Consider the following 15615-nt stretch of genomic DNA (forward strand, 5'->3'; position numbering starts at 1 on the left):
ATCGCGAGCACCGACCCCCGAGCCCCGGAGGGGGGAGGGGAAAGACGCTCGGGAGCCCTCCCCACTCCCAGCGGCAGCGACGGGAGGGCAGTGGGAGGCCTTGCTTAGCGTGGTCACCACCCCCAGAGGGTGACTGGGGCAAGCCACGGTCCTGAGTGGACTCTGGGCGGGTAAGAGCGACCCCCCTTCAGCGGAGCCGCCCTCTCCCCGCTCCGCACCCAGACGCTGGTGGGTGTGAGCGCTGCTGGCCTGTGTGCGGGTGAGTGAGGACGCTCCGCACCTCACTGCGCTCTCGGGGCCGCTGCCCGTCCAGTTCGGCGCCGGTGTGCGCGGCAGCGCGGGTCCCCGCGCCCGGCGGGAGCTCCGACGGCTGCCGGCGCTCGCCCGCCGCAGCTTCCCGGGCTCTGCCCCGCGGAGCCGCGGGTCCCGCCGCCGCGCGGCCGAGCGCCTCCCCGCCCGCCGCCAGCCCGCGCCGCCAGGAGGAGGCGGAGGCGCGCAGGGCCGCCTTTGATGTGGGCGCGGCGCACCCGGGCGAGCTGAGCGCCCGTCCGGCCGCGCCCCGAGGGGGGAGCCCCGGGCCCCGCATCCTCATTGTGCCGCGCGGCCGGGCCCGCCCCCGCCCCCCGCCCCCTCGCCGCCCGCGCGTAGAAAACGCCCGGCCGCCGCCAGCGGTGGGAGGCGGCGATGCGCACGGCCGGGGAGACGCGGAGGAGGAGACATGAGCCGGCGGGCGCCCGGACGGAGCGGCCGTGACGCCCTCGCGCTGCCGCCGCGCGCCCCGGCCCCCGAGCGCTGAGCCCGCGCCCCGCCGCCGCCCGCGGCGCATGCCGGCCCCGGAGTGAGCGCGCCGGCAGCCAGCGCCGCCGCCGCCGGGCGCCTCCTGCAGAGCGGCGGCCGCAGCCCTCGGGAGGAGCCGCGCGGGGCGCTGATGCCGCAGGGCGCGCCGCGGAGCGCCCCGGAGCAGCAGCAGCAGCAGCAGCAGCCGGCGAGGAGGGAGCAGCAGCGGCGGCGGCGGCGGCGGCGGCGGCGGAGGCGCCCGGTCCCGGCCGCGCGGAGCGGACATGTGCAGGCTGGGCTAGGAGCCGCCGCCTCCTCTCCGCCCAGCGATGTATTCAGCGCCCTCCGCCTGCACTTGCCTGTAAGCGCCCGCGCGCAGGGATGCCCACCCTGCCCGGCCGTCCGTCCTCGTGCCTGTGGCTCCGTCTGCACGCCCGTCTGCGACCCTGACTCCGCCTCGTGTCTGTCTGTCCGTCTGTCCGCGCGCCCCCTCCCTCGAGTCCCACTGACCGCCTCTCCATCTCTCCCGCAGGTGTTTACACTTCCTGCTGCTGTGCTTCCAGGTACAGGTACGTGGGCCCCTGACCCTGGCCTCCCCTCCCCCGCCTCGGCTTCGCGGTACCCGGCGACCCCCCTCGCGGGGCCGCGCCCCCTCCCGGCCCCACCCCTCCCGGGCGCCGAGCCCAGTGCACCTGTTCCCCGGGCACGGAAGGGCGGCTCCGCGCGCCCTGCGCCGCCCGGGGACGGGCCAAGGGCAGGGGCCCCGCCGCCGGGCTCACGCCGGTGGGCTGTCGCGGCCCCGGTCGGCCTCGGCTGGAAGGAGATCCCCTCGAGCTGGCGGGTGCAGCTGGAGCAGCAGCATGCCCAGCCCTGAGACCCCTGCCCACAGCTCGGGACGAGTTGGAACCCAGGGATTTTCCCTGCCGTCTCGTAACATTGCCGCTCGCTCTTCCAAACAAAAAAGCTTCTTTCAGCAGAGTGGGTTTAGAGTCCAAGGAGAGCTTCGGTTGTCAGTTATTCTGTGGTTTCAGAGGCGTTTGCAGCAGAGAGTGAGAGGGAGACCTGGCGCTGCGTCTAGGACAAGGGGAGACCGGGGCGGCCAGCCTGGGGCCACGGGCCGCCAAGCCACTGCTGGCCCGCGATCTCCGCACGCCCTCGCCCAAGGTGGCGCAGCCCTCGGCTGGTTCCCTGCCTGCTCCCCGTTCGCTCTAGCTCTCCGTGAATCAGAAGAGGGCTTGGCGCTTAGCCTGGAAAGCACTTGCTAAAATCTGATCTGTTACTTCAGCAGCTTTCAGACTTGGGAAGGTCTTGGCACGCAGACAGTTGGAACGCTCTGGCTTCCAAAGCCGTGGAAATGAAGGAAAGGGGCGGGGGGGAGAGGGAGCCGACTTTAGTCCCGATTAGAACCAGACCAGGGCTGCCTCAGCATGGGGGGGGGGCAGAGGGAATAGGAAGCGCCAGCTGCCCAAGCCCCCCACCCACCTAGAGCTGCAAGGGAGGGGACCTAAGAGGAGCTGGGCACGGGCCCAAAGAGGATTATCTACCCCCTTCCTCCTCGTCATTGAAGGCAGGTGTCCTTCCAGGGTTAGGAAAGATGCTTGTTTAGCCTTCTGGATTCTGGAGATTCCCAGAGAGAGCCTTTCACATGGTGATTCTACCAGTCTTTTGGTCTGGAATGTTATGTGTGCTGAGTGCTGTGGAGACTCAGCAGCCTCTGGCGGTGTTTGCTGGTGATGGGTCTCTCGACCTCCCTTCCCACGCCTGGGAGGGGGTCCTTACCCTTGTGCCAGGGACTGAGCTGGAAGCGGCCAGTTGGGGCTGGAAGGTTGGGTGGATGGTAGATGGACAGACTGATGGGTTCTTTCCTCCTGTTGGCGAGCCTGGGGTCCCCGGTGACTCCTTGAATCAATACAACTGGAGTCAGTAACTTAAGACTGGCTGTTTGCCAAAGCAGATGTGACCCTGTGTGGTGGTGATGGGGGTGGGGACGAAGTGGGGGAGCGGCTGGTGTCAGAGAAAGAGGCCAGTGCCAGGCATGCCCTGCCCGGTCTACAGCTGGGTCCCAAGCAGAGGGCAAGCCCCGGGGTCACTTCAGGGGGCTGCTTGTCTTTCCAGGCCAGGAGCTCTTTTCTGGAGTGCTGAGCCTGGGGGTTGGCGTTCATGAACTAAGTGTGGAGGTAGAGAAGGGCCTGGTGTCCACGTCCATGCCTCTGGATGCCTGCTGACCTTGGTTCTTATTTTGATTTTTTTTTTTTTGGAACCCAGGACCATTCTACCTCCAAGTTACATGCTTAGCCCTATTTTTTATTTTTTGTTAGTTTGAAAACAGGTCTTGTTAAGTTGCTGAGGCTGGCCTCAAACCTGCAACCCTCCCGTCTCAGCCTCTCAAGTAATGGGATTGCAGGTGTGTGCCATCATGCCTGGCTAATCTTGGTTCTTCAAGTGGGGCCCAGGAGGGGCTGCTGGGTGGTCTTTGTGTTCTCTGAGGGGAGGGTGAGAGAGGGAGCCTGGGTTCTGCACCCACCTCCACTTCCTGGCCAGCACTAGAGCCAGCTTAGGAAGAGCTGGGGGGTCTGCGTGGGGCAGGTCAAGAGGCAGGCAGCCTTCCAGCAGGTGAGGGAGCCTCTTTTCCTCTTTCCTGCCTTCTGCTCCCCTTTGCCCCTTTGTCCCCTCTAGCTTTTCACATCCAAGCTTCCTGGGCTGTTTTTAGTCCCTGGTCCATGCACCCTGAGAATATATCTAAGGATGGGATTGAGGGGGATGGGTATCCTTGAAACATTGCACAGAAAATAGTCCCCCAAAACGTGCTGTGTCTGGAAGAGGGTTCTTAGCAATCCACAGATTTTCAGCAGTACCTCAGATGCCTAAAAGGTACAGAAGTGGAATGGGGGTGTGTGTGTTCAGGCAAGGTTGCAGGCTCATGTTCCCATTCACATTTTAGGGGCAAAGGTTCAGTGGCCCTTAGACATGAGGGGTGGACCCCCCACAATGTGAGTTGCAGGGAGTCTGTAGTCTTATCCCTTCAGAGAGTTTGCTGGGTTGATACTGGAAGAACGATCACATTGGAGGCAGGTTTACTTCGCCAGGGTTCCCATCTGTGGCCACCTGGGGGGTCTTATTTTCATCATTCGTAAAATGGGTGATCCTGAGGGGGAAGTGCCATAGGATAGCGGGTAGAAGAAATTTTTACAATATATATTTTTTTTATTGTGTGTCTGGGAGCACTAAGGATTGAACTCAGGAACACTGGACCTCTAAGCTACATCCTCAGTCCTATTTTTTTCTTTTTATTTTGAAACAGGGTCTTGCTAGGTTGATGAGAGTCTCACTACTTGCTGAGGCTGTCCTCGAACCTGCAATCCTCCTGTCTCCGCCTCCCAAGTACTGGGATTATACATGTGCAGCACCATGCCCAGCTCAACTTTTCATTTACCTGAGAAGGCAGGTTGACCAGCTGGGAAGTGGGTACACCTATTTTCTTCCCTGCCCCACGTCGCTATTTTGGGAAACCTGGCCAGTCTTAGAAATAATTTCTGGGCTCCTCCCCTCCTCCCATTCCTGAGCCACCAGGCCGGGATGTGTTTCTGCACACACCCACCCCCCACCACCATCCACGTTTCCATGAGCACATTCAATGCCAGGCACTGTCCTCCGCCCACCCCCAGTGTGCTGGGCCCCGCCCTCACCCAAACCCCTGGCTGCCCTGGGAAGCGGGATGATGGGAATTTAATAAAATCCCTTCAGTTCTTCTCCACACGACTCGGGACACCGTGGATAGCTCAAATCGGAAGAACTTTAAAACATTTCCGCGGGAGCAGGCGGCGTGACCAGTAAATTGCTTTTCCGCACTTGGCTGAGTTCTGACAATGACACCGGGCTGGGCCTTTCACTTGGCTCTGGGGCACCTGCGTGACATTGTTCCTGCTGCAGGCTCCTCGCCTCCCCGCCCCGGGCGGGGGCTTCCTCCTGGCTCTTTTCCCTCCAGCCAGCCCCTCGGCCCTCCCCTGGCGCCGTGTCCTCTCTCACTTCATGGCTTTCCAGTTTGGAAGTTCCCTTGCAAGCCCTTTTCAGCCTGACCACCCTCTATACCCTCAGACCCTTCCTTGAAGTTCCCCAGGACTGGGAAGCCGGGGACAGCGTCCCCAAAGGGCAAGAGGTGTGTGGGAAGCTGTCCTAGTGGGTGGCACTTTAAAATTCTTAAAACAGCACCATCCATCTGTCCGTTCGGTGAGGTTTTTCTTCAGCGCTCACTTTGTGCTGCTGCTTGCAGGCCCCCGGAGCAAGACCTTGTCCATTCCTGGCCTCCAGGAGTCCTGTCTAGAGGGGGACTGTGTTTACCCAGCTCCCTCCCAGCACTGATAGCGTAGCAAGGCAGGGCGGAACATCTTCCCATTTGATAGAGGAGGAAATTGAGGCTGAGGAGTGACTTGAGGGAAAGAGAGCTGCGCCTCTTACTTACGGCAGGAAGCTCATCCCATCCTTGGGGATGCACTGCTGGTGGGCAGGAGTGGGATGGAGTGACATTCCTACTTCACACTCTGGAAAACAAGGCCCAGAGGTGTGGGTGAGGGCTTTGTTCAGGGCATGGCTAAGACCCAAGGCTGGACTCTAGATCTTATCTGCATTCTACCACAGGAAGCTGACTTTTCCAGAAAGAATCCTGGAATTATTCAGAAAGGATATTGACAAGGAAACCGAGTCCCAAGAAGCACCCTGGGGCACTTAATAAGAGAAGTGGCTTGGGTATTGGTGTGTGTGGGGTGATCTGAGCCCAGGTGGGTTGCTTGTCTCTGCAGCTGGGGACATTGGACATGGTGTCTGCAGACCCTGACCCTCCCAGGGGATTGTGGGTGGGTGTTTTGTGGGGAGGCCCGGGCATGAAGTAGCCCCCTCCCAGCCTCTTTCCCAGGGTGGAGGGGAGGAAGGCAGGGCACACAGCCAGCATTCCTGTCGCCCGGAGTGCCACCCGCTTAGAGATAAGAAGGAGGATTTTTTAAATTTCTTGTGGTTGGCATGGCCAGGGTCTGCAGGCTTGGGCAGCAGGTCAGGCTACTGGTGCAGCCTCCGCCCTGCTTGGGACAGCTCTGTGGGTGCCTGTGGGGGCACCTTTGGGTGCTGTGTGTACCCACAAGGAGGCTGGAAGGGGACAGGGAGGAGACTTCCATCCTCAGAAGGACTTTTTGGATCTGACTAGTCCTCTAGCAGGAAGGTTGTGGGTGTAGAAAAGTAGGGTGCCAGCCCATCAGGCTAATGCCAGCAGCAGTAGCAATACCTGCGGCAGTGTGTGCTAGCTGTATTCTCAGAGTGTCCAAGCCACGCTCACAACCAGCTTGGAATTAGAGAATTCCACAGGTGCAGGGCAGGAGGCTCGGCGTACAGGAAGTTGCCTTTGGTCCCACAGCAAGAGAGAGGCAGAGCTGGGTGCCTCGCGGGGGCCCCAGGCTGTCGGACCCAGGCTTAATAAAAGGCAGGTGGAGGGCTCTGGAGTCCGCTAACCTGGTTCAGATTGTGGCTTTGTTTTCTCTTTGCTGTGTGTCGAGCTGGGCAAATCGCTTTACCTCCTTGAGTCTTAGTTTCTGCATATGTAAAGTTGGGAAGAAAAAAAAAAAGAACCAACAAAACTGTCCCTGCTTCCCAGGGCGAGTGCAGAGCCTGGAGCTCTTGTTCCAGACTTACTCTTGTGCCTCTGGCCTGATCCTCTTGTGCCTGCTCAGTCAGGTACATTCAGTGCTCCTTTCGCAGGACACCGGCCACCTCCCAGTCACTAGTGACTGCCTCTTCCCTGCGGGCAGGGCTGCTCTGATGACCTCGGTGTGGGTCCCATGATGGGTTTCCGAGGGAGCAGGCCTGCCATGCCACGGGCCCTGCCCGTGTGGCTGTGGTTGGTGCTTTGGGCCTGAGTGTGGGCATTTGTTCTGGAACATCATCAGGTAAGTGGCCGCTTGGGCTTTGCTCAGGCTTGCTGGCTGTTCCTTTGCTCTGAGATCTAAGTGGCATAGGCTCAGACCCATTTAAAATGCTGCGGTGTCAAGACGGGACCTAAGACAAGCTTCCCGTGAGCCCCAGAGCAACCAGGCTCCGTGGTTGCAACCCTGGCTCTGTACCTATCCCGCGACCTCCCTCTCCCACCAGGGTGTCAGTGGGGTGAGTGAGGCACGCGCTGGCCGAGGCAGCAGAGACGCCAGGGTCTGAATCGGGCTCTGTGCTTCGCAGCTGTGCCTCTGCGTTCAGCAAGCGCTCCTTGATCTTCAGCCTGTGTGCTTTGGTTCCCCCCATCTGTATAGTGGGGTACCACTGTGGTACAGAGTGGCCAGCAACCATCACTATCCCTCAATGAATAACTGAGGAAAAGGAACTGTGCAGTCAGTGATACGCTGTGTCTTCGGTGCACCATGTGCTAGGAGGCGCTGGAGAAAGCTTGGGTGTCCCCTGCATCAGCGGCACGAGCCTCCTTCAGGCTGCGTTGGTAGCACAGGCTTTGGACTGAGGTCTGGATTTAATTGCCATTCCGCCACTCACAGCTGTGTGGCTTTCGGCACAGCCCTTGACCTCCCTGAGTCTCTGCTTCCTCATTATGTGCAAGACAGGGGTATTAATCCCTCTCCCATGGCTGCTGGCGGCAGTAATGGAAGCCATGTCTGGGACTGGGTATGCAGTAAGGACTCAAATACGGTACTGATCTTCATTAGTGATCCAGGAACATTTATGGGACACCTGCTGCATGTCTGGCGCTGCCTGGGATTTGAGGCGACTGCAGAAGACGTCCAGAGCTCCAGCTATTTTCTCAGTGCTCCCTTCGGGACAGCAGACCCCCTCGGGCAGCTTCAGACCCCTTGGGCTGCTTCCTTCCCGCCCTCCTCTTAGCACTTTCTCGCTGTCCCTTGACCCGCTGCATTCTCTGCTGGAACTCACAGGGGCTGGTTGCCCTCTCTGCGGCTCACCATTCTCGTGGGCGTCGGGTTAGGGTCTCCCTCGTGGGCTGTGGTCCCCCTGGGGTTAGCCCCTGGTATAACACTGGGCTCCTGTAACCATGTGCTGCAGTTATCCTTCTGCTCTGGGTGCCGGGAGACCTGCTGGTGACCAGCACGCAGCTCCTGAAGTCCAGGGAGGACTGGCCCGTGCTGCAGGCCCCAGGACAGTACCTGGATTCCCCCCGCCCATCCTCCAGGTGCCAGGTGAGGGACCCCAGTGGGTCAGCACCTGTGCCTGCCCTTGGGGCTCAAGAGAAATTGAGGGTTGGGGGCTGGGGAGCCAGAGCTCAAGGGGGCAGCAGGTACTGTGAGGTAGAGCCTGAAGCCAGGTGTGGGGCTGGCCAGGGAGGCGCCCCATTTGAACCTTGAGATAGAAGCAAGCCAGGTGGAAAGGAGGCTGTGAACCTCTGAGCATGTGTGTAAAAGACAGTCCAGGCACAGGGAGTCATGCTACCTCAAAGCAGGGACCAGTCTGAGGAGTGTGGGGCTCTCCAAGCCCATTGGGGTGCCAGGAACATCGAGGTCAGGATTGCAAATGGTGCAAGAGGTCCCGGTGGGCACTGAGTGCCAGAATAAAGGGGGGCTGGTTTGTTGTCTCATGGGCATAGATGAGTACTGTCCCCACCCACAAGCTTAAGGGATTTGGAGCTGAAGCAGGGATTGGCTGGAAGGGGAAAGGGAGAAGAGAAGAGGGCTTGCGTCTTTCAAGTCCTGCCCCTATCCCCAGGCTGGCTCCAGGGCTGACCACCTGCCCCAGCAGCACCCATATTGACCATCTGTACAGAGAGACTGATATATGGGGAGAGGGAGGCCGACCACAGGCCCAGCCCCCATCCTGCAGCAGCCCCTCCCATGCTGACACTCGGCCAGCCAATCAATACATTGATAGCCCTGGGAGCTTAATGGACAGGCTGGGGGTGGGGCCGGGCCCTTGGCAGCCTCTCTAGGTCCTGGCTGACTTGGGTGTGGGGAGTGTGACAGGAGAGGGGTCAGAGGCTTGGGCTGAGGGGAGAGTGGGCGCCCCTCAGGGCCAAGCTCAGGTGCAGGGGTGGGCCAGTCTTCCTGCTCACCTCTATGCAAGAGTGCCAGATGGGGGGAAATTTGCGGGTTTTGGAGCCTGAGATGGGTTCAGATCCTGGTGCAGTCAATTTCTGTACAACTTGGGCCGGTTCTTGGGCCTCTTTATGTCTCCCTGTCACCTAGAGCACAAAGCTAGCCGGCTTTGACCTGCCCAGGCTGCAGGGGTGTGAGGAGACAGCCTGGTGGATGCTCAGCCGGGGCCCTGGCAGGGAGCACGTGCCCAGTGAGTGGGAGCTGGTGCCAGAATCGCTCCCAACAATCGTGCTAGGCCACAGAGCGCTGGCTGGCAGCATCTCCTGGCTGATTGTTCTTGAGGAAGTTTGGGGAGCTGCCTTTTGAGGTGGAGAGGGGTGCTGTCTTTATGAGGGTCACTCCTGGAGAGGGCAAAGACCTTGGGTTTAAATCCTGAACTTGGAGAAACTCTGAAGGCCCTCTGCTAGGGTGGCAGGCAAGAGCATTGGGGCTGAGTCTGTGGGCTGCTCTTCCTGGCACCAGGGAGGCCCTCCACTCTGGGCAGGCTGCTGGGAGACGGGTTACAAGAGGCATCAGCAGTCAAGGACCTAGGTGAACGAGGGCAACCATACCCCATCCTCCCCTCTGGCGGGGAGCTGTTCAAGGCCTCCAGCACGTTCACAGGTACTGTCCTCCCCTCCTCAGCTATGGCTCGTGTCCTGAACCAGCTGCCATCCTGGAATGCAGTCTTCCTCCCCTTCTCCTTGAGGGACATTATTCAAGTTCCCCAGTGGAAGCCGGGAGTGGTGGCGCACACTTGTAATCCCAGCATTTGGGAGGCTGAGACAGGACGATCATGTTCGCAGGCAGCTTTAGCTATTTGGTGAGGCCCTTTGCAACTCAGTGAGACCCTGTTTCAAAATAAAGAATGAAAATAGGGCTGGAGGTGTAGTTCAAAGGTAGAATGCTTCTGGGTTCCATCCCCACTATTGAAAAAAGAAAAAAAAAAAGAAAAGAAAAAGGATTCCTAGTGGATGCCTGAAACTGGTGATAGTGCTGGACTCTGTGTGTAAGCTATAGTACCCAGAGAGTTGACTCAGTAGCTGAGACGGCTGCTGAATGACTCACTGGTATGTAGCGTATACAGCGTGCATACACTGGACAAAGGGATGCCACGAGATTTCACCATGCTACTCAGAACGTCATAGAACAACTTGTGAATTGTTTATTGCTGGAATTTTCCTTTTCTTTTTAAGTACTGGGGATTGAACCCAGGGGCATTCTGCCTCTGAGCTACTCCTCCAGCCTACTTTTTTTCCTTCCTTCCTTCCTTCCTTCCTTCCTTCCTTCCTTCCTTCCTTCCTTTCTTTTTGCAGTACTAGGGATGGAACCCAGGGGCATTCCACCTCTGAGCTATACCCTCAGCCTATTTTTTTATTCTTTATTTTGAAACAGGGTCTCACTAAGTTGTGGAGGGTCTCACTACGTAGCTGAGGCTGGCCGCGAACCTGCGAGCCTTCTGGCTCAGCCTCCCAAGTGTGCACCACCACGCCAGGCTCCATTTAATATTTTTGGATTTTAGTTGACTGGGGGCAACTGAGACCATGGAACATAGAAGAAGGGGAAGCACAGCAGTGGAAAGAAGGTGGGCAAGGAAGAGCCCTGGGGGGAACGGCAGCAGGCAGAGGCGTGGAGAGCTGGAGCCACAGACAGAGAGGAAGCAGGACGTGAACCTCGAGTCCTCATGGATTCTGTGGCTGAGGACAAGCGATGGAGCCTCTCTGAGCCTCATACTCCATCTGTAACATAGAGATGCTAATCACGCCAATCATAGGGTTTTCTCTGGCCAATCTATAGGTTAACCCACTTCCAGTGGTTCTTGGCACTCAGCAAGTCCTCACCATGTTGTGGCTGTTTAAAAAACAAATGTGAAGAAAAGAAGAAAAGGAAGAGAAGTAGTGGCGATCGTTGCTAATATGATCTTCCTCTAAGGCACCTGTTGTGCACAGTTCCCATTTTGCCAGTGAGGAAGCTGAAGGTTAAAGTAATGAAGTCCATCGTTGCTTGGGGGCGGAGCCTGGTGCCCCATAGGCCAGCTAGTGCAGGCCGGGCTGCTGTGGAGTGTGGAGGTGGTGTGGGTGGGGGCCGTGAGCTGTGAGATGAGGGAGCTTGTGGAAGGGGGAAGTATGGCCTGGGAAGAAACAGATGCCTTTCAGAGCTGGTGGTTCAGGCTGCAGAGAATGTTAGTGGGTGTTGGATGTCCAGTGGACACCTTGGTTGATCTTGAGAAGCTGGCTTATCACAGAAGAAGGCGTGGCATGAGGGGCTAGCACTTAAGGACATTTTTTGGGGGGGTGCTGGGGATAGAACCCAGAGGCATTCTACCCCTGAGCTACCCCCAGCCCTATTTTTTATTCTTTATTTTGAAACAGGGTCTCCCATGAGTTGCAAAGGTCTCACTAAGTAGCCGAAGCTGTCTGCGAACTGCAATCCTCCTGTCTCAGCCTCCCAAGTGCTGGGATTACAAGCGTGCACCACCACACTCGGCTCTTCTTTGTCTTTTTTTTTGTGTGTGTGTGGTACTGGGGGTGGAACCCAGAGGCTTTCAATCTCCGGGCTATACTCCCAGACCTATTTTTATATTTTATTTGGAAACAGGGTCTCACTAAGTTGCTGAAAGCCTCACTAAGTAGTTGAGGCTGGCTTTGAGCCTGTGCGATCCTCCTGTCTCAGCCTCCCGAGCGCGGGGATTACAAGCGTGCGCCACCACGCCCGGGCTTGGCCCTTCTTAAGGACATTTGGATGTTGTCCTGTGGGTGGTGGGAGCCAGGCGGCTTCCGGTGTGCATTAAGAGGGTGAGACCAGCCTGGGCAGAAGGCAGGCAGGCCCGTTCCCCTGAGCACTGGGCCAGGTGAGTGTCCCTGGAGCTTGAGGCTTTGGCAGACCTGGGGGGAGATTTGAACTTTCAGCTGTGGTCGCCTCTGTGCTGCTCTGGATTGGGGAATGAGTATTTCCATCAGAGGTGCAGACTCTAGGGAAGGGACAGATGGGATAGTTGGAGTCTTAGGCTCCAGGGGAGATAGATCACCCCACTGTGGGAAACTGCTTTGACCCAGAATTTTATCCAGGTGTGTGGCATGGGGTGGGGAGGTAGAGGGACCAAGGCCCCTTCCCTCCTAGAAGGGGGCAGACATCCTTTTCGTGCTCAGCTGCTGTGGGAGTTGCCGCAGCTGGATTTTGTTGGCCCTGCAGCTGGTCACTGAGCACTCGGGGGAGGGAGGTGTTAGCCGGGCAGCCAGCGCCCTGTCACCCCACTAGCGGGACAGGAGGAATGGATGCCCCTGAGGCAGCCCTTCCTGTGAGTGGTCTGGGGCAGAGCCGGGGCTCAGCTCACCCCGCTGGCCCTGTGGTCTGGAGAGCGAGCCTGGGGTCTGATCTGTGAGGAGGGCTCGCTGGTCCTCTGCTGTTGGGTGGCTGAGGGAGTTGGACGGGGAACACGTCTAGGGGCTTCGTAGCAGAGGCGGGCATGGCACTCTACCAGGTCAAGCGCTCTTTGCCCCTCCATGGGCCATTCTGCTTGTTTGGGTGGTGGGCCCACTGTAGGCCTCCAGATACCCCTTGTTTTTAGCCACAGCCTCTTGGCAAGCATTTGCCGACTGCCTGCTGGGGGTGGAGCTGAGACCTAGGGATAGGCTGGATGTGTGGCCAGGACTCTGGGGATAGCTGTGGGCCTATGGGTCCTCTAGCCTGGGAGGCGGGGGCCTGGCAGCTCCCAGAGCAGGTGCCTGGGGCAGGTGACAGCCAGGCAGAGGGGGCAGTGCCTGAGCCCACCGGGGCCTCTTGCAGGAGCCCCAGGGACACTCCTTGCCTTCGGAAGCATGGCCCCCATTTCTGGGAGAGGCCACCCCCTCCTCCTTTCACTATCTCCCTCGGGATTGATTGAGTCCCAGAGTGTGGCTTAAATGGTGTGAGCTGGGCAAGATGGATTGTTCCCCAATATCCTGGGGAAGGGCCACCCAATAGCCCCTCTGACCCTGGGTCACTCGCGCTGCCTCTGTCCAGTGGGCCTGGGAGAAAATCATTAATGAAAGGCCGGCTTCTGGGCAGGGCGCTGCCCTCGGGGCCCTGGGGTGAGGAGATTGGTTTGACCTCTGGTCGATAAGGCCTCCTGTGAGCAGGAAGGGAGTCTGAGGGGCAGGTGGAGGATGCCGGAGCCTACCCTTGGGGGAGGGGACAGGGCCGGGCCACTTCCAAAAGTTGCTTTAGGAAGGCCACGGGCAGGGCATCTTCAGGTCACATGCCTGCCAGGTGTAGGCCTCTGGGCACGGAGTTCTTCTGTCCCTGGGCATGAGGGTGGGAAGCGAGATGGTCCCTGGTAGCAGATTCAGGCCACTCCGTGCAGGTGGTCACAAGGAGGGTTCCTTAGGGGGCCAGCAGGCCAGCTCCACCCCACCGGGCGGTGTGGCATGGATCAGTGTACTTAAGCCTTTCAGGCCTCAGTTTCTACATCTGTTAAGCAGGGTGATCAGTGTCCCCATGGCATCGTGTTGGGACTCTGAAGAACAGAGACGTATTCCCAGGATGCAGTCTGGTTTTCTGGGCTCCCTTGGAGCCTTTGGTGGGATCTGAGCACCTGCTGTGTTGGATATATATTTAATCTTCACAGCAGCCCATGGTGGGTGCCAGCATGGTTGGGCCCATTTCTCAGGTGAGGGACCAGGGCACAGGGAGGCCAGGGGCCTGCCCTTTTCCCCTTAGCTAGAGAGCAGCATGCCTGGGCCTTGCACCTGGGCCAGCGCCAAGGGCACTGAGGGCCAGGTGGCGTGGTCCTACAGGGATGAGCATGGGAAGCGCAGGCCTGGGGCCCCAGGGCTGGGTCAGTTCTGGGTGTTCAGCGGCAGGGCCTCAGTTTCCTCATGTTATGTGGGCTGAGGCTTCTAGCAGGAGACCAGTTGTGAGCTATAGTAATGTGGTTCTGCTGAAGTGCCTCCGGAGCCCAGGCTGGGGTAGGAGTTGGCACGGGGAGAGTTGGCATGGGGACAGAGTCCTGGGCTTCCGGCAGCCAGGGTGTGCTGTGAGTGGGTGGGGCCATGTGTCAGGGCCTTGCATTGCCAGAGTTTGTGGGTGCATGGAACAGACCCAGAAAGCCGCCCGGGCTTCTGGACCTGGTCAGCTTTGTGGTTAAGATGGGATGGGATACCCACACGCTTAGCAGGGCATAGGAGAACCTCATTTCATGCTAAGTGGCATGCCAGGACTCCAGGTCTTGGCAGCGCCCGTCTGTTCATTGGTTCATTCATCCAGCAAGTGTCTGGGTGTCTGCCATGCCAGGTGCTGGGGAGAGAGCTGTGTACAAGGAGGAAACGGCGCAGCTCTCATGGTGCCACCAGTCAGTTGGGGGCAGGCACTCTAAAACCAGGTTGGTAGATGGCACCCGAGGTCAGCAAGTACTAGAAAGAAACACAAAATGTGGTCAGTTATTCATTCATGGAGAGTGAGAGATGGAGGCTGCCTAAGAAGGGTGATCCATCGAAGGCACATCTGAGGAGGTGACATTTGAACAGAGACCCTACTTAAGCACCCTAGTGTAGAGATGGGGGAGCAGGCATCAGAGGGAGTGCAAAGGCCCTGAGGCAGAGGCATGCTTCTGTCTGGAAGACCCCAAGGCCAGGTAAGGCAGCCAGTGGGGGTGGTGGGGAGAGGGTGATGGAGGAAGTAGAGAACCGGGGGCTTCCCTGCCGGCCAGGGAGGGCGTCCCTTGAGTGTGCTGGAAGCCCCTGGGAGGGGGGCAGGGAGGAGTCTCTAAGAGGACTGGTTTGGGTTTGGGGGAGGATGGATTAGCAGGACAAGGATGGACTAGATCAGTAGGAGGCCATGAGGAGGCAGGTGCAAATTGTCCAGGTGAGAGGCCATGTTTGAGGAGGAGGGCTAGAGAGGTGTGTGTGGGCATAAGCAGAGATGGCTTCCTGGGGGATCCCGGTGGTAGGAGTACAGGGAGAGTCAAAGTGGAGGCTTCTCCTAGAGGAGCCCAGATGTGGCAGATGTGGCGGTGGGAGTGAGCACGAGGAGCCTCAGGCACGGAGAAGAGCCCCAGGGTCCTTTTCTTTGTGGGGGGGGGATGCCATGGATCCGGCTGAGAAGGAATCAGGCACAGCACACTGCCCAAGGCCACAGAGGAGTCAGTGGCTTCACTTCTTGCTGACTCGCGGAGCTGTGGTAAAAAGTGCAGAAGACTCCGTAGTTTAGCTGCCCCAGCCAGGCCTGATTCTTAGCGCCGCTGCTTCCCATCTGGGCCCCCTTGGGCAATGCCTGACCTCTCTGAGCCTGGCCGGTCTCATCTGTGAAATGGGGTGGTGGGGGGCAGTTCTGAGGATATGCCGAGGCCCCTGCTTTGGGCACGCAGCTGGCTCATGGTTGCACTCTCCCTGCAGGTGCTGGTGGCCGAGGAGAACGTGGACTTTCGCATCCACGTGGAGAACCAGACGCGGGCTCGGGACGATGTGAGCCGGAAGCAGCTGCGCCTGTACCAACTCTACAGCCGGACCAGCGGGAAACACATCCAGGTCCTGGGCCGCAGGATCAGCGCCCGGGGCGAGGACGGGGACAAGTATGGTATGTGCCAGCCCCTGCTCCACCCTGGGTGCCCTTCTCCCCACGGCCCGAGGAGATCTGCAGTCAAACCCCAGCTCTGCAGGGTGCTGGCTGTGTGGCCTCGAACCTGCCCAGGCCTCTCTGGGCCTTGGTTTCCTGATCGGATGCAGTAGTGAATCTGAGAGGCTTGCTGGCAGTCCTGACTCACTAAACATGCATAGGAGAAGTGCTTTGGCTGGTAAAC

At 58.9% G+C, this 15615-nt stretch overlaps 1 protein-coding gene across 1 annotated transcript in view; it reads left to right on the plus strand.

The window, feature by feature from the left end:
- Positions 1 to 1106: 1106 nt before the first annotated feature.
- The window catches only part of FGF18 (fibroblast growth factor 18), a gene marked incomplete at its 5' end in the record, with an annotated part of 34015 nt that continues 19506 nt past the window's right edge, over positions 1107 to 15615 (plus strand). The window contains 3 exons of the mRNA XM_080699444.1: positions 1107 to 1138; positions 1310 to 1346; positions 15212 to 15392. Of these exons, the coding sequence (XP_080555570.1) occupies positions 1107 to 1138; positions 1310 to 1346; positions 15212 to 15392 (250 nt within the window). The remainder of the gene's footprint in view (positions 1139 to 1309; positions 1347 to 15211; positions 15393 to 15615) is intronic.

This window comes from Muscardinus avellanarius (assembly GCF_963383645.1).
Source record: "Muscardinus avellanarius genome assembly, chromosome: 7".
NCBI classification, from domain to species: Eukaryota; Metazoa; Chordata; class Mammalia; order Rodentia; family Gliridae; genus Muscardinus; species Muscardinus avellanarius.